Genomic DNA, 18,363 nt, shown 5'->3' with positions numbered 1-18,363 from the left:
GCTAGCAGTATGCACTTACTACTTAATTCACAGAATTGGTGTCTTTACTCTTAAGTACTTAGAGTGCTACTGAAAATCTTCGTCCAACTCTGCCACTTTCACTCTCGCTTCAGGATTGAGGATTAGGGTTTTTAGCAAAGGAGTCGAAGGCTCCAGAACCTATTCTGTACCTCCGAGTTGCTCTTTTTGAAGCAAATATAACCTCAAGATACTCATCTGAGAGTGTATCCTTGCTGTTCTAAGTAAAGGACCCTAGTTATGTTTTGGATCTTACCACTTGCACAGAATTTCTGACTATTATAGATTGTGGGCTTAAGGCTGCATTGCCTATTTCATTTTTAGGTAGGCATTGGCTGTTCGGAAATTCTGCATATTCTGCATTTTATATATATGCTGAGGGTATGCTTTAGCAATTGTCTGATTCAGCAGCCAAATAACTTTCTTTCAGAGTGTTTTTCATCTGCAGATGTTTCAGTAAGTCTTTAAATGAGCAGCATCCCTCAAGATTTCTTCTGTGGGGAAGAAGATAAAACTTCAGCACATTAGTTGCTGATGCTGAATGTCAGGAAGTGGCAAGCGTGTGTGCGAATGTGTGTGAAGAGGAGATGAGAATCCAGTCTAGGCAGAGCCATTCCTACAGTCATTAAAGAGTTGCCTGCCCCAAGGACAGCGTGTGTAGTTCTGAACTGGTACTGCCTTTAATGTGTTGCTTTCATGAAACACAAGCAGTAAGGGTGTGGGATGGGGGTATTTAATCAGCCTGAAATTGATTTAACTTTGAGCTGTGTAGTTACAAAAGTAAATTCAAGGACAGTTAGTTCTTATAAGATCTTCCGGTGGTCGGGCCAAATAAAACAATATAACAATGTATATTAATACATTAATACATTAATAAAAATAATAAAACAATGGCTAATAATAGCCAGGCTTTTTCTAAATTCTGGTGTCAAACCCTGTTGTGTTTTTTTTTGTTCTAAATACCAGTGCTCATCCAGAGCTATTCTGACATTTTAGTTTTAAAGTTCAGGTATTGCCATAAAAGACATGTGGCCTTAAAAAAACCAACAACAAAAACACCCCACCGTGGAGTTCTTTCCAAAGCTGTTAGGAGCGCTGGTTTCTCTGGCTTCTCAATTTGAAGAAATAAATCGCAAAGCTTTTCAAGAAACTGGCGAGCTGCCTTAAATCCACATGTCTGAGAGTTTCCTGGTAGTTGATCACTGAGTGACAGTCAACGCTTTTTAGCAAATATCTGGAGAAGGCACACTCATTTTAGCATAAGCCTGTAAGAGGGAGTCAGGTTCAGCATTTCAAATCTTTGTTTAACTGGCCATTCTCTGAATATTGTGCTTGCTGAGCGTTTTGCTAACATTTGATGATCTAGAACCTTAATTAAGGTTTGTTAACATTAATAAAGTATCAGAGAATTGGTAACTTTGTTTTGATTTACATGCACAGTTTTACGGAGTTCATAGTTTAGCATATGCATTCATATGTAGATGTTTGCACAGTTGGTCCAGTGTTAGACTGAAGGATGACAAGAGGGCTGGGGGATGTTAATTACTGGAGAAGCTGAAGTTCTAGCAGAGCTCTGGGTTTCTGTTCCATAGCTGAATATTAGTGTCAAGAAGCATTGCAGGTGTCTCAACTTCTCCTATTGTTAATTTCATTTTACTTTCTTGCAGTGCTCTGTAGCCTCCATTACTAACTTCCTCTTGTTGTAAAATTCCTGTAAATGATTATAGACAGTTTTCTTTACCTTGAGTCATCACAAAGTTAGGTCTTCCAATCTTTGCTTATGAATGGATTTTGTTAGCTTCACAACCGTTCACTTGCTTAAATTTTTTTCTTCACTTTTGGGACGTAAAAATGCTTGGAAGTTAAAGGTGTGTGTGGTTGCACAGAATTGAAAGAAGAGAATTCCTCTCCCCAATACAGTGGCATGTGTACCCTGCAACTTTCAGACAGTTGTCTCGGTTAATGTAACACGCTGCAAGCTTATCTTTTCTTTGATATTTATTATAATCTTTTGAACAATTCTAGTTTCAGCAAGTGATCTTAATCTTACTGCATTACTTGTGGTTTTTTTCCCCTTGGGATATATTGGCTTATATCTTTCTAGCTTGAATGTCCTCTCCTCTGTCTGTCCTGATCTTAAGTCACTTCCTAGGACATACGAGATTTACATTGTTTTTGCCGTATTTCACATCTCAGTATCTGATTTTGCTCGCTGTGCCTGCAAGATTCGCTGTCTGCACTCTTACTTGTGCTGTACCACTTCATGCAGCTCTGTCTTAGTTTGTTACTTTGTATATAGTATAACATTCAAATGAGATTGAGGAACCGTATTGACTTCATTGCCAGTGTTTGCATTGACAGAAGTACAGGTGCCTTTATGAATGAAGTCCTTCCGTAGAGAAAATGTCTCCTGTGTATGTTCAACATCAGTCTTTTACATGTGGAGCATTTAAAAGGAAAAGTCAGAAATCTGTAGTTGTTGACTGTAGGCAGCACTTGTGGAGGGGCCACAGGAGAAGCATAAGCAGGATTGTATTTCATTGCGCTGCCTGTTGTGAATATATAAAACACACAGAAGGAGGGGTTAAGATGGGTTCTTCTAGCTTGAGGAGTTGAGTGCAACTGAAACCTTGAAAAGCAGGTGAGAGGGGGCTGTAGGCATTGTGCTTGTATCTTATAGACGTTGGCTTTGAACGGGTTCCAAAATGTTTTTCATATTCTGGTAGAAACTGGAAACCACACAAATGAAGGACAGCGTCTAAAGCAGTTATGTTTTATTGATATATTATATATATGTGTTATATATAATATATATATAATAATATATATTATACTGATATGTACGCCTGCCCCCTTATTTTTCAGGTTGTTTTTTTTCCCCCCCCATACTATAGCTTTTTCATTAACCCTAGATGATACCTGTAATTCAAAGGACTGTTGACTTGGGAACCTGCATATCTTGCAGAAATAAATAAAAGGACTAAATGAAAGCATGAGATGAAATTGGCCACCATATCACCTCAAGGCTAGATGCACTGGCTAGGAAGGGTAGTGTGAAAATACTTATTTGGCAGTTCCTTTTGCAGTGCCTGTAGACAACTTATCTTTTTATTGTAGGTGTGGAGGGTGCAGCTTTCCAGAGTAGACTTCCACATGACCGTATGACGTCTCAAGAAGCTGCCTGCTTCCCTGATATAATCAGTGGGCCACAGCAGACTCAGAAGGTGTTTCTGTACATCAGGAACCGCACCGTAAGTTTATTGCAAAAGTATTGATGAAAAAAGGGTAGGGCATTTGTGTACCTTGCAAAGACGTTTTGGCAGTTACCATGTCTAACAGTGGGTAGATTTTTTTGTTTTTGAGATGGTGGGCTTTCATTTCTGGCATCCTGTCATGCTCTGAGTTGCTAAGGAAGGTGTTATCTAGTTCTTGATTGAGGCAATGCTGTGAGGCAGCATAAAGAATCTGTAGTATATTTACAATATCCAAAACACAATCATAACAACCACCAAAACTACATGATTCAGCTAATATAGCTTTTAAAAGGTAAACAAACAGAAAGCTGGTGCAAATGTTCTATTACTTGATCTCAGCTTAAAGAAATCTCTGTAGAATACTTAAATAATATTCAATCAAATACATTGTTGCTTAGAATAAAGCAAACCTCTCAGTTTTTATTTTTTTACTTTGCTTAGCATTCAGGTGCTGTAATACTGAGACGTTAAGCCAGTCATGTGACTTATTCTCAGAACAGAATAGTTACTTTGCCAGCTTCAATTTCATAAAAGAAATTGTAACACTGAAGAAATTAAGCTCTGCTTCTGAATGTTTGTAGCATTTCTGCCCAATTCAAAACTTCCACGCAACTTAAAATATAGAAAGAAGGGGCAGTATTCAAATAATTCATTGGGGAGTTCATTAACTTGAGTTCAGGCAAGCATGCCTGAAGTTTAAACCTTAATAAAACTTAAACTTAGTATTGTGTCTTGCAGATGATGCTTTTAAATCGTGACAATGCTTTTGGGTTCCTCAGCACACAAACAGGGTTCAGAGCTTTCTCCTGTACTTAGAAAAGTGTTTTAGAAAAGTTAGTCATGTTAGAAAAATTAACAGTAGAAAAGCAAGAAATATTTTGAAAATTGCTTTGTTACCCTAGTTAAGAAAGAAAACATCATCTGCACTATTCAATATTTTTCACAGACTTAAGATGATCAAGGGGCATCACAGTGTATTAACCATGGTAGCACCCAGTGCTTAATAACTTCTTTAAGTTATTTGAAATTTATGCATGGTGGACATCTTCATGCTAAGTGCGTGACTTTTGCTATTCCTGTGAAATCTCCCTCTAGTTAACCTAAGTTGTAACTTTTGGGAAGTCATGAGATGCGTAAAAAAAGACCAAGGCAAGTAAAAAAGTTTGAAAAACATTTGCTCAAAATGTATAGTGAGTAATCCTTTTACAAACACATTAGAAGAAGAAGAACCTTCCACTGAAACTAATAAATGTCTGGGATTTAAAGGAATGCTTGAAAGTATTGGCAGGGCTGCACTAGAAAAGCTGTATTGTTGGTCTTAGGTCTCTATTCGCTATGGAGGAACTTAAAGAAGTTCCTAAGCAGGAATCCCTTTCCGAGGAAGGCTTGTGAGAGGATCTCCTCCAGTCAGGATAGCAGAGGTTATGGAACAGCAGATGAAGCAAACGGTAATAAAAACCTAGTGCTCAGCAGAGCTCTGAAGAACTGTGAACTGCAGTGTGCATCCTCTTACTTATAGCTGGCACAGTATCCAGGGATTTGAAAATATTGAAGAGGGCATGAACAGCCAGAGTTCCCGGAGGTTAGAGGAGTTAGACTAGTAAGTCTGATATTTCCAATTTGGCTGGTAACAAATGGAATCTCCAAGAATTGAATGAATGACGTGGTAAGTAAAAATGTATTTTGGAAGGCTCAGAGTAGCTTTTATAAAGGGAAGTCATCCTTTACAGTCCATCTGAGTTCTTCGAAGGACTCATGAGAAAGTGAACAAAGGAGATCCACTTCATGTGATCTTCTACATGAATCCCTCCCACCCCAAAACAAACAAACAAACAAAAAACCAGCCAACCAATGAAAAAAAAAAACCCAAACAGTAAAAGCTCTTGCTAAATTACTGTTGGTTAAAGCAGATCATGAAAATTTACAAAGCAGAATGTAGGATAAATGATCTGTTGTGGCAGTGCAGGGCAGTTGTGGTTTGAAGTCTTAAGGCCTGCACTGTTCTGTGTATTCTTAGAGGGTCTAAAAATCAGAATTTATAAAGAAATGGTCATTTGCTGCACATACTAAGTTACTTTAGGTAGTAAAATGAGAACTACAAAAACTACAGAAGATGAAGACTCTTATGAGTAACTGGGTGATAACACAACAGATGAAATTAATTTTAAATAAAAGTAAACTAATGTGAATAATGGAAGTAATTGTATATATACATACATAGGGTTTTATATATAAAAATATAGATTATGGGCTTTGCACTCTTCCAGCTGGAATGGAATCTTATCATTAGAGTATGTAGTACTATGAAATGGTTAGTTCCACATTCAGAAATGATCAGAAAGAACATTGTTAAAAATTACTTGGAAAACAAGTAGAAGAAAGTACTGTGCTAAAGATGAAATTTGCCTCAAATGGCTTCCCAAATTATACGGAAATTCTTTCTTAATCTTTCGTATTCATTATACTTGTATGATTTCCATTTAATTTGGTATCTGTGTGGAGCTGTGAAAATCAGTAGTGCAATTGTAGAGAAATACCCAAATAAACTACTAATTCTAGAATGTTAAATGGTGTGGAGATGCTATGTATGACCTAGATCTAGGCATTGAACAGTACAATGTTATTTATTAACTATTGCCATCCATGCCATGAAGTAGGAGTTCTGTTGGGAAAACAGTTGTGATTCTATTATTCTGTGCTTTTTTCTAGCATGAAGTGACATAATTAATATTTCACAGGCAGCTCTTCCTGCTTCGTTTTTGAACTGTAACTGCCCTCTAAATGTTCTTTCTTGTGTTTACATGGCCAGTGTAGTCCATGGTATTGTCTTGTATCAGTGAAGATGGTTTAGATGATTAAAGGTCTGAGATAAATAAACTTCATGAGATGATAAGTACTTCTGTAGCTTTTAGAAAAATAACGTGAAATTTGATGCCAAAAAGTCAGATGCTGGCTGATGTTGCATGCCCAATTGAAATATCACACATATCACACTTGGATATGGTGGAAGGAACACTGTACATATAAGCATTCTGGCACTTCCATTTTGCAGCTTTTGTTCTTTCTGTGTATCTTTTCTTGTATGTGTGATTAGGAGATTGCTAACTTGATGCATTTCCACTTACTTGAAATGGTGTAGGAAGTTAAAATGGACTGTATTGCACCTTAAAGAACACTGGAGGGCAAAGTTCAGTGGGGCTTGGATAGCACTGCCAAAGTTTAACTTGTTAGAGAGTTTCATCTCCTAACAGTATTTGGTAACAAACATGCACATGGAAAACACCTCTTTTGTATTGCTTAATATAATGTGTCTTATTGTTTGTTTAAATACAGCTGCAGCTCTGGTTGGATAACCCAAAGATTCAGTTGACATTTGAGGCAACTATCCAACAATTAGAAGCACCTTATAATAGTAAGTCAAGTCTTTTACTGCCAAATCCATACTGTACGTATCATTGCTATTCTTTGTCAGTTTTGATTGGGGAAAAGCTGCTCAGAATCAAGAGAGGGCTTAAGATGGGTCCGTTTGTTAGTGGAGCTCCATGAGCGTTCGTGTACAGAATGGGATACTGCAGTATGCTCATGTTTCAGGTTTGTTAGAGTTCATTTTTCTGGTAAAGAAATCCCTAGCAGAATTCCAAAAAGCTGGTAAAAAGATGGGTTGTTACAGACGTTTCCTGCGAATGAATTCACATGCAGCTTTTCAGGTTTGCTACAACTTCATGGTGGTTTGCACCTGTGGGATTTTCTTAATCATAAGGTTTCTGGGAGGCATTAAAAAGTTGTATAAGACTTGAACAGACTGGCCGTGATGAAAGAAGGCAGTAAAAGAGTGAGGAGTTACGCTTGCAAATGTAGGCCATTCCACCCTTCTCAAAAAAGATCCCGATAACTGGAAAAGGGTGGAGGGGAGCCATAAAGAAAAAGTAATTAAAGAAGAAAATAATGCTGAAATGAACGCAGATAAATTGTCAAGTATTGCAAAATAGTGAATTATCGTATTTATAAAAATAAAAATGAGAATTCAGTGCTCCGGTAATGGATTGGCTTAATACTGGCAAATCGCATTACAGTTCTGTGTAAAGATCTCCGGATTTCTGCAGTCAATTTCAGAAAAAGTGTTCCTCTGCACTAGATAAATAGAAGCATTTAATGTCCTGTACAGCCTTTCAGGCAGTATTCAAAACTGCAATGTAGCATGGAAAACAGCTTGTGGTTTCCAGAAAACTTTAACCTCAGCCTTCTTCAAGAAGATGGATTCTTCAGTAGGGCAGCTGGGGGCGCAGAAAGGGATGTGTTCAGTGTGACTTTGATGGGTTGCTGCTGTGACGTGTTTGCTTGTGAATGTGTTTTCAGTACATATGTGCTGCCAAACATACAGAATAATTTTAAAACATTATGATTTTTTAGGTGATACGGTGCTCGTTCACAGAGTACACAGCTATCTGGAGCGGCATGGTCTAATCAACTTTGGTATCTATAAAAGAGTGAAGCCCCTTCCAAGTAAGAAACTTGAAAATTGTTTCTAATTGGAGTTTTGTTTTATTGTTCTGTGATTTATTAGGACAAATTTTTGAGTGCTTTTTTTAGGGTTGTGGTGCTGAGAAAATAAAAAAAGGCTGGAAGATCATCTGGCTATAGATGTTCATGTTTTTTATTTTGGCATGGAGAAGCCATGTATTCAAGTAAATCACTTTGAGAGGGAAAATGTTTGCAAATCTTCTGTAGATAATTTGGTGTTTCTCACAGTTTAATGGGTTATCCTTGTTCCTCATTTGAATAACAAAAGACAGAAACACAATACTGTACTTACATCTGTTATGTGCTTATATGATGCTTGAATTTTACAAGTGCTGAACTTGTCTGTCCTTCCTAGGTTTTATTCTTCTGGGGCAGAAAGAAATAAAACTATGATACTTTGTCCCACAGTAATTAATAAGAATCAGTTTCTTCAAACAATTGTCCTTCAGAAGTATTTTTCCTCCTGTTTTCTTCCTTGTCACAGATGCACTACTGGTGTATTTTTCTTGTACCTGTCTCATTAAGAAAAATTGTAAAGTGTTTTACTGTTACCATCTTATGCACATAATTACTTCAATTTTCATTTTGTGGCTATTTGTTTTGTTAAAGAGTTTGTTCTGTCAGAATTACCGATGAGAAGGAAGCTGCTTTTTGTTCTTGGTATCTCTTAAGAGCAACTTTAACATGACTGCTTACAATGCGTTAATGCACATACAGAGCCTGTAGCTTATTCTTCCCTTTCTCTAGCCAAGAAGACTGGAAAGGTGATCATTATTGGTTCTGGAGTCTCTGGGTTGGCAGCAGCTCGCCAGTTGCAGAGTTTTGGAATGGATGTCACAGTTCTGGAAGCCAGGGTATGAATTTCTGTGCTATTTTACTGCTATACAGAAACTTAACCAGTAACCGCATTCAGTACTAGCATAAGGCTAAGTATCCCAGCAGCATGCCCAAGATGGGCAGCCAGGATGTATTGCTGAGTACTAAACCTGTCTCACTAGGAAACAAGTGTATCTGTTCTTCCTGGGAGTTGGCTAATGCTTTCTCAGGGGTGGACTGTATAGTCAGGTGCTAGTGTCATATGCTTCCACCAGTAACAGGCTGGAATCTTCTTCTCTTTGTGATTAGGAACTGATTTTTTCACTGGACAGCAGAATGCAAGTCTGTATTTCAAAAACTTGCCGATTAAGTAGAATTATTGTTTGGAATTGCCATACAATGTCAGGCAGGATATTTTTCTTGCACCTTTTAAGTTTACATGAATTCTTTCTGTGTTTATTACTGTGTGCTTAACAGAGGCTTTAAAGTTATATAGAGCTACATTTTGTGGTGTGTGAACTAGCTGATTGTTCTTCCAGTAATAAGGTTTTCTTTTATATCCAGCCATAAGTGGAGTTTCCTTTTTTTTAAAGTTGAAGGTTTTTTTGTATGATCTAATCAATTGAAAACAGCTTGATACTCATTTAAAATAAATAAATCCATTGACGAAATTAAATTGGAATTTATCTTATGTTTTACTTCCTGACTTCATTTTGTTTGTATATTTACTTCCGACACTTTTCTAGCACAGATTAAAATAATCTGCTTAAGTTTTTTATTAGAGTAATGTTTCAGGCTCTTAATTTTGCTATAGCTACTGCTCTTGTTGCTGATGAACAAGAGCTGCTGGCTCTGTGCTTCAGAGGTTCCATACCATTAGAGCAAAGGAGAGCACAACAATCTAATTGTTTAGGAGTCCCTTGCTCACTTGAATGTATTGTGGGGTTTTTTTGTTTGTTTGGCTGGTTTGATTTTGGTTTATTTTGAAGCCGGAAGAGATCCGTGCTTTAACCTTTGTTCTATGCATCTTTGTTATAACCAGTATGTAGATCTGGCAAGAGGTTATTTTAAAATAATGCACAATATTTTTCAGTCATTTTTCTCTAGACTACTGCATCTCTTCTTGAGTAGTTTGTATTTTTTTATTTTTTAAGGCTCTATGGTGTTTTCTCGCATTATGATTTCAGTGATTCAGGTGATAGTTTCTTTGAGTCCACTCATTTTCTGTAACTTTTAGACTATTAGATTACATGCTTCTGAATTGCTGATTTAATTACTAAAAATCAAACTTTACATTTTTATACAAATCAGTAGCTGTTTGGGATCTTTGCCCTAATTGCTCTGGTAGCATCCTGCTAACTGGACTGAGAATAGGGAAAGGCGGCTTTTTTTTCCTTATTAAGTTTAAAGTGGTAGGAAAATAAGTGTCATCCTTAAGTCAGTAGTGTGTGTCAAGAATCAAAAACTTTTTTCCCGCTTCTAAAATGGGCTGTTGATTTGTGGTTATCTTCTTGATTGATAGCTGGCTCTTCTGTGGAGAATAGATAGGAATAATTGGCTGATGGTTTTTCTAACCCTACAATTTAGTTTTCTGAAGCACAGCTGAATCATTTCCTATATAGCTATTGAATTTTGTGGTAGGAAGTGAGAGGAGGAAATCTAGTACGTAACTTAACTATCAATGGACAATGAAGGATTCGTTTTAGAATCACAGTAGATCCTACTGTAGATATAGTTAAATCTGTCCAAATCAGGTTAGGCACCTTTTTTCTTTTTCTTTCCTTTTTTTTTTTTTTTCTTCCTTCTTTTTTTTTTTTTAAATGCAACTTAAACATTTTGTTCCTTAACTTGGGCAAATTAATTGAGATCAAGTGTTCATTTGCAGAGGTTCTTGGAAAAGTGTACATTCTGTTTATTGGATCTTTGAATAAGAGAATACTTATACCACAATCTGTAGAAGTTTCAGGGATTATATTTACATGAGATGTATTGCCGAATGTTACCGGAGGTTTAATATATTGTGCTTTTAAAAGGACCGAGTAGGAGGAAGAGTTGCTACCTTTCGCAAAGGGAACTATGTTGCTGATCTAGGAGCAATGGTGGTAACAGGACTTGGTGAGTTTTTCAAAATAAAAAGGAGCAGGGAGGAAAATTGTGGGACAAGATGTTACAAATCTGAAACCTTATGCTATTTCCCTTCATGGTCAAAATAATTGAGTATTTTTAACTATTAAAAAGTAGATGTTCTAGTTCAGCCTCTTTGGCAGTTAGCATTTTTCATCAGTGAATCTTCAGAACCGATGGCAGCCCACGCTAAAAGCTGGGATTTTTGTTGGTGCTATAGCTCTCATTGGTCACTGAAGTCATACAGGTGCTTGTCATGTCATCAAACTGTTGTAGATCCATTCTTTTATAGTTTGCTTGTGCTTAGTGGAATTCTTTGCTCTTACCTTGGCATGCTGCCCTTTTGTGTGTCTGTTCCTTTGCCCACTTCCTTTAAGGTGGTATCTGCACTGGGTTCACTGCACTTTGCTGAGCAAGTCTTTCTAAAGCTGCTTTACCCAGCTGCCAGTGGCCTCTGAGCTCAGGTCAGGGACTGAATTTCTTGGTAACTCTCTTAGTTGTTCCCTTGGATCTTCCAAAGTATAAGCTGAAATTGAACATGGAGAAGTAGGAATGTAGTGAGGGGATTAGTTGAGTAGCTAAGAGCAAAGTAAATAAATAGCAAAGTTAAAAGAGACCATAAGGAGGTGGAATATGTTTTTTCATTACATAGGAGAAAAAAGGGAGGAGGGGGAATGAAGAGCAGAGCCATTCTAAAGAGAAAGCCCTTCTTAAAGTCAGGATTTAAACCCCAAAAGTCCTTTCTCTAAGTGATTTCAAAAACAGTTGTAAAAATAATGGCAAACAAGCCATATTTCTTCCTATTTAATGCTGGATTATGGGATGGCATCAATTACTGATACTGGTTACTCTGCTAAGAAGATGGACAGGTGTTTAGTGTGGATTACCCTTCAGTAATGCAGTGAAATGATATAATATTATAAAACCTATAATAAAAGCTAACTGAGTTTTACTGACTGCCAAAACTTGGTATCTATCTTATGGTTAGTCTTTATTAAATTGCATACAGAAACTGTTTCTAGACAAAGAGTATTGAAGTTGCACAGTCCTGGTAAAACAGATTTAAGGTTGCCTAGTGAAAGACTGTAATATTTTTATATTTAATTCATCATGGGTGTTTTCTTTCCAAAATAATCTACCCTTTGCCTTGAATGAGGCAGCATATGCTATGGAGAAAGAAAGATTCCTGTAGTGAAGGTGGTTTGAAGGGCATCCTTCATATTTCTGAATCTGGAAGAGATGTGAGGCAGGAAGGTGACTGAAGGGATTGAGCTTGTGGTTCGGGAAACTGAAAGACTGAAGTTATGGGGTCTTTTCTGGTTTTGTTAGTAAACTATTTATTAGTAGGTTGTTCTACTTGAAACATGAACTTATTTAGACCTGCTTCAAAACTCTGTTCTGCTTGTTCAGTCACCTCTCTAAAGACAGGAAGGTATTAGGGTGGCTGAACTTCTCCCTCTATTTTGAACTAACTCTCTGGGTTTGATTGGATTGCAGAATCAGAGAACATTGGGAAGCTAGATCTGAAAAACTTTTCCCAAAGTTAATTTTGTGGAGAAAATCCATGTTGCATCTCCTCTATGCCATTTCCCATTTGTGTCCATTCTTTTCCTTTTCTCTGCTGTACTTACAGAAAGACTTTGATGTTTAGTGATTCTGTATAGTTAAGAGTCAATGCTTTCTGCCTTCGTCATGTTTCTACATGGAATCTCCTAGATTGTTTTCTAATCTAATCTATTTAGTTACACATGTTCCAGGTACAGTTGGTGTTCGTGGTTCATCTTCATAGATTGTATTCACTAGTGTCATTTGTTGGAGTTCCACTGAGCTTTTAGGGACCGAATTCTTCGGGTTCCATCTCCATGTCACCACACTTTCAAAAGCTCCTGAAGTTACTGTGCAGCTGTTGGAGCTTTCCTTGGCTTTTCAAACACTGCTCGCAAATGTTTTGAAGATATGTTTATAGCTGTAAACTCTCAATTGTACTAAGGTTGTTGCCACCCTAGGACTCTGCTTTTATAATCAGCCCTTTTTACATACTGTTCTTTAAGTGTTGGTGGGCAGGTGTTTTTTTTCTTTTTTTTTCATGACCTTGTTGCAAGAATTGCTGTGAAGAGTAGACCTTTGGCAGTGTTATACTACTTCACTGGAATGTATTTTGCACTGGAGTTGGTGTGTTTAGTCTCTGAAATAGCTTTAACTGTGGAATTTTTATTTAATTGCAGACAAACTTTGCAGGAATACTCTGTTAACTATACAAAATGTTTTCCAGGAGGAAATCCCATGGCTGTGGTCAGCAAACAAGTGAATATGGAATTGGCTAAGATCAAACAAAAATGCCCACTTTATGAAGCAAATGGACAAGCTGTAAGTCTGATACTGTTTTCATGAACCTTTTAAAAAGAAATAGTATCTCAAGTGTATTTGCTACCAGGCTATTGGTCTAGCAGGAGGATAGCTTCCAGGAAGAGGGAGAGGAGTAATGAAAGTGTGTGTCCGTTTTTAGGCAGTGTAGTAATATTCTAGCATATCTGCACCTATTCTTCGGAAACCTGTTCTTTCCACATGTGTTTTTAACTTTGAATTTCAGAGGTTTTGTGGAAGCTAAGTTCCTGTTTGTTCTTCCCAAATTCATTACTGTTTTTCCTTAGACAGTGTCTGTCTCACTCCACTTTGAAACTATTGTCTGTTGTGCTGGCACTCCAGCTTTTGTTGTTGTTGCTGCTACTCCTTTTCCCTGAAATAAGCTCATTCTGGCTGTTCTACTTATCTGTTGCTTTTTAAATAATTGACTAACCAATGCCAGCTGGTTGAATGCATGCAACAGTTCAGCAATAATATTCTAGAGCTGGGATTCACAAACTTAATTAGCTTTATTTCTTTCTGCTGTAGTGTCAAGGAGTGCTGTTAGAGATAGAAAAGATAGATCCTAGCTTAGTGCTGAATATCACACATGTATTGACGGGACGTCTTCCTACCTCCTGAATCCTAAAACATGGTACTAAGAGTAACTTCTGAAAGAAGAGAGATGAGGATACTGGGCTTCTTGCTAGAGGCTTGAAAAAGTGATCTTTGGCAAAAACCTGTTGTAATCTGGCACTTGCAGCTTTTCTTACTGCACATGAGTGAATAGCGTGTTACAATAAACTCAGGGAAAGCTACCAAGTCATTGTAGACAGTTCTACCAGCCAGTCTGCTCTCATGTTGTGAAGCTAGTCCTGCATGTAACATGCTTGCCTCTGTGCTGCTGTGTTCCCCCTCTTCCAGCTGTTGTCGTCGTCTGCCCAAGTAATGAATGCTTCAGTATCTCACAGTGGGGCAGATGTATCCCTGTGCAATTTGAAGAGACTCCTTCTGTTAAGACCACCCAATGAGACACACAGTTCAGCTACTTTGAACTTTAGACCATGCTTTTATTATCTCAGTAAGCACTGTGATGCCTGCAGCTTGACCACGCAGCTTTCCTTTTTGTAGCCCACTCCTTTCTGTTCACAGTATGTAGATCACTTATATCCAGCTAAGCCCCTCAGGCGTATGCAGCTCCAGCATCCTGTGGTCCAGGAATTTCCCTTGATCATCAGATAGGCACTTACAGAAGAAGCCAGTGAGAGTGGATTGTTTGCCTGAAAAGGAATATTCCTTCCGATTACTCTGTAGTGTTTGCTGTACTGCATTCAAATGCTATTTATCCTAGGAGATCCAGTGAGGATGGAAACTGGCAGTGTGGCTGCATGCTGCCAAGTACTGGGATAGGGAGGAATCCCTCAGCACAGAAAAGGTTCTTACTGCTCCTTTGGCTAACCTGTGAGACAGGTAACATCACCTCCTTGTGTTCGAAGATGGTTGCTGCAGCAAGGAATTGCTGCTGTTTAGATCTGTGCGTTTATTAGTGTAATGACAGGATGGATATAACACTAGTCATATTTTAGAAAGCCATGTCACAAAATTTGTTAGCTTACTGTTGTAAACAAAGCTTGATATGTATAACCGGATATATTTTCCAGACCGAATTTTATCACTTTCTTGTGTTGAATGTTGTCTTGGTGACTACGTAATGAACCAGAGTGCTCTTCCTTGGTTTAAAAATAAATAAATAAATAAGATTGCCTTTGTGTGCTGCTTGTTTCCTAGCATGCCTATCATAGCTTCTGGAACATTTGGCTAAAAATGGCTTCAAATTAGATAGTTAATAATGACAGATAATTAGGAAGAGAAATTGTGGTGTGAGTAATGATGACCAATATTTTAATCTTCTACCACCCAGATACCATGAATGCCAATATGATCTTGATTATGTGACATTCAGTATCCGTGCATCTATCTGTGATCATATGTCTGTATTGCCTGTAGCTCATGATCATCTAAATTGTTAAAGGTTGTTACTTCATAGGATAAAGAGTAAGTAAATGAAAATGGAAGCTCTAGAAAGAAAATTTGAATTCTCTTGCTCAGATGTGGTGCAGTTGTACCTTGAAAGCTGTGTGTTTTGACATGTACTGCTCATTTTGTCTTTCTCTTGGTTTTCCTTAATATGGTCCATGATGCTACTTCCACCAAGGCAGTTACTTTATTAATCCTTTCTCTTCCTTTTTTAATGTTGCCACACTTTTTCCTTTGATTATTAGCACTGCCAAAAATTAAATGCTGATTATCTATTTCTGCAGTGTTTTCACATCTTAGTACTTTGATTTTCACCCCACTGTATAAAGCTTATCCTGAAATAGCTGTCAGGCTATTTATGTTATGTTTCTTTCTGCTGGAACTGTTGAAAGGACACTGTCAAGGTACTACTTTATAAACAGTGAAAAATAAGCTTCGTTTAAGCTGAAATCACTTTCTACAGGATATGCTTCTTTCAAAGGTGCATTCACATTGGATTACTAATAAGTATTGGGCAAGTAACTTCCTTTTTTGCTCCTTTTTTGGGAGCAAAAATTTTTCTCACCCTGCCAATAGAGAGGCTACTAACTTGATGGTGTGCCTTTACATTTTCTTTTCAGCTTATCCCTGAGCCCAAGTCCATTCATTGCTCCACTCCTTCTCAAAACCTTCTCAATTTGTGTCCACCAGTACTAGCCAAGAGCACAGCCTTTCTTGTCTCAAAAGAGCACTAATGTTCCATTTCTCCCTCTGGCATTTTGGCAAACTCCATGGTGCTTGACAGGAGGCAAGTTGTAGCTTTTAAATTAGCTAATTCCCCAGCCATCCTAGGAAGATCAAAGATCTCCTTGGAAAACAATATACATCAGATAATAATTCAGACATCTAAAGCAGGGAATGCATCTAGAAGTCTAGGGACAAGTAGTAATCGGGTGTCCTTCATACCTTGGCTACTATCTTGACAGCTTTCCACATCTACACAGGTATCTTTTCAATGGTTAACCATTCCTGCCAGTCTGTCTACGTCTTTTTCTCCACTACCTGAATTTTACTGAAGGGCAAAGTACATAAGAGTTATACACTAAGTGTACATCCTCATTGTTAAGCTCTGCACTTGAAGGCATAAATTTCTCTTGCTGCTCACAACTGTATGATGACCCAAGATTGAGCAGTTTTATACCTTCAGTTACCACTCCTCTAAAGTGTGATTATTATTTTAGTCTTTGCCATGGCATTTGGGAACTGCCATTTGAAGCTTTTCTTCACCTTTTCTATGCTCAGTAGCCTTGTTGAAACTTTCTGGTACATGTTGGAAAATAGTCTCATAATTGTGAAATACGTGTTCTACTTAGTATAAAACCCAAATCTTTTTTAATGTAATAGGTGCAAATTACATTGTTACATAGCCATGGAGTTATATAATTGTTATCAAATGTGACTGGCAGCAACTACTAGAGAGGATAGCACAGAGGAATCATAAGAACAGATCTGGCTAAAGAGGAAGTTTCAGCATGTAATTCTGAAGGGGAGCAATATCAATCAGGGAAGGTCTTTGGGATAGATTTTCAATTTTTACACGAATGAGCAGAAATGTAAGCACGCATCTACATCTTGAAATTGTAAACTGGGCAAGACTGGAGATCAGTATAGGGAAAGTTTGAAATATCCTGATATATATCCTCAGTTGGCGAGGCGAGCAGCTCTGTTCCTGCCACGCTCCGCAGCGGAGTGCTCCAGCGCGGTGCACAGCGGGGTTTCTCAAGCCAGGGGACCCTCGGGGGGAGCCGAGAGAGCCACTGTCCCTCGAGCAACGGCAGCCAAGCCCCTCACACACATAAAAGAAGCCCTTAGGGAGTGCTGGTGACCAGGAGTGCGGACAAAGAGGGTGTGGCATATCAGCACGGGTGTGGTGCGGCAGTTTGCACAGCAGTTTGTGCGGAAGGGCATGCAGGAAGGGTGCTGAAGCTGCGCCAGCTTGACCAGGTAGCAGTGGAATCCACCCGGCAGAAAGGCATGGCCTCTCTAAGCTTTGCACCCACCATGACTGATGCAGCTTCCCAGACAGAGTTCCAGTGGTAACACGCTGCCACCCACGTGCCAGGCTGCAGGCTGTGCCCTGCTCTTATGCCAGTACCGGCTGGCAGCAGTGAGCACAATGTGGGAGATGGCCCAGGTTGAGGAACTCCTCTGCATAGTGACAGAGCTCCAGGAGGAGGCAAGTAGGTTGAGGAGTATCAGGGAGAGCGAGCGAGACTGCTGGAATCACGCCTGAGACAGGCCCAACAGGCAGACAGGATGCGTGATACAGAGGACTTCCCTATCCTCTCTCTGCCCGGCTGAACACAGTGACTTCAGGGGTAGGGGGCAATGGTGACAAATTCCTGCCCAGCGCAGCAGGTGCCTCTTCTTTGTGACCCCACCTTCCGAGGTGCCCTTGCATAACAGGTATGAGGCTCTGCAAGTGGAACCGAACAGTAACGAGGACGATGGTTCATCTAGCTTGGAGGTGTTGCCGAGGTTAATTCGGCCTACGCCCTGCGTCAAAACTGCTTCCATAAAGAAAAAAAGACAGGTCGCTGTCATAGGAGATTCCCTTCTGAAGGGAACAGAAGGCCCAGTATGCACACTGTACCTACTTCTTAGGGAAGTCTGCTGCCTCCCTGGGGCCTGGGTTAAAGATGTGAAGAGAAAACTTCCTATAGCTCTCAGATTACTATCCATTATGGATTTTTCAGGTAGGCAACGATGAAGTTGCAACAAGAAGTCCGAGGGCGATCAAGAGAGACTTCAGGGCTTTGGGATGACTGATTAAGGGATCAGGGGCATAAATAGTGTTCTCCTCTATCCTTCCAGTTGCAGGGAACAATGAGGAAACAAACAGGAACAGCCAGCAGATCAATACCTGGCTCTGAGCCTAGTGTCACCGGCAGAATTTGGGGTTTTTTGATCATGGGTCGGTCTACAGGATAGCAGGCCTGTTGGCGACAGACAGGGTACACCTGTCCCAAAGGGGGAGAAGGGTCTTTAGCAGGGCTTATTGAAAGTAAACTAGATTTGAAGGGGGAAAGGCATAAAGCCGGGCTCACTGGAGATAAGTCTGGGGGCGGCGCACCAATGTTTGAGGGATGGTGTGCTAGCGAGGTCCTTCAGTCTGCCATCTCAGTGGAGGTAGGGGATGGAGATCCATGCGGCAGCAAAGACGCAACGGTTATGGATGTATTAGAAACCATGGAATTGCCTGAAAATGGTC

General features: G+C 39.1%; 1 protein-coding gene across 8 annotated transcripts in view; it reads left to right on the top strand.

Annotated features, from left to right (window-relative positions):
* Positions 1 to 18,363, top strand: part of KDM1A (lysine demethylase 1A) — a 59,977-nt gene that overhangs the window by 12,557 nt on the left and 29,057 nt on the right. For 7 of the 8 annotated variants that reach the window (XR_012677260.1, XR_012677261.1, XR_012677263.1 and 4 more), the window contains 6 exons: positions 3,136 to 3,269; positions 6,606 to 6,684; positions 7,683 to 7,775; positions 8,541 to 8,647; positions 10,643 to 10,724; positions 13,006 to 13,100. Coding sequence is in view for 4 of the 8 variants with exons in the window: in XM_075173811.1 (XP_075029912.1) it covers positions 3,136 to 3,269; positions 6,606 to 6,684; positions 7,683 to 7,775; positions 8,541 to 8,647; positions 10,643 to 10,724; positions 13,006 to 13,100 (590 nt within the window). In the remaining 4 variants the exon portion in view is untranslated. The remainder of the gene's footprint in view (positions 1 to 3,135; positions 3,270 to 6,605; positions 6,685 to 7,682; positions 7,776 to 8,540; positions 8,648 to 10,642; positions 10,725 to 13,005; positions 13,101 to 18,363) is intronic. The other variant, XM_075173812.1, reaches the window with a different exon arrangement.

The sequence above is a fragment of the Calonectris borealis genome, chromosome 25 (assembly GCF_964195595.1).
Source record: "Calonectris borealis chromosome 25, bCalBor7.hap1.2, whole genome shotgun sequence".
NCBI classification, from domain to species: Eukaryota; Metazoa; Chordata; class Aves; order Procellariiformes; family Procellariidae; genus Calonectris; species Calonectris borealis.
The sequence above is the reverse complement of the archived record's forward strand: the minus strand, read 5'-3'. Positions and strand labels throughout refer to the sequence as shown.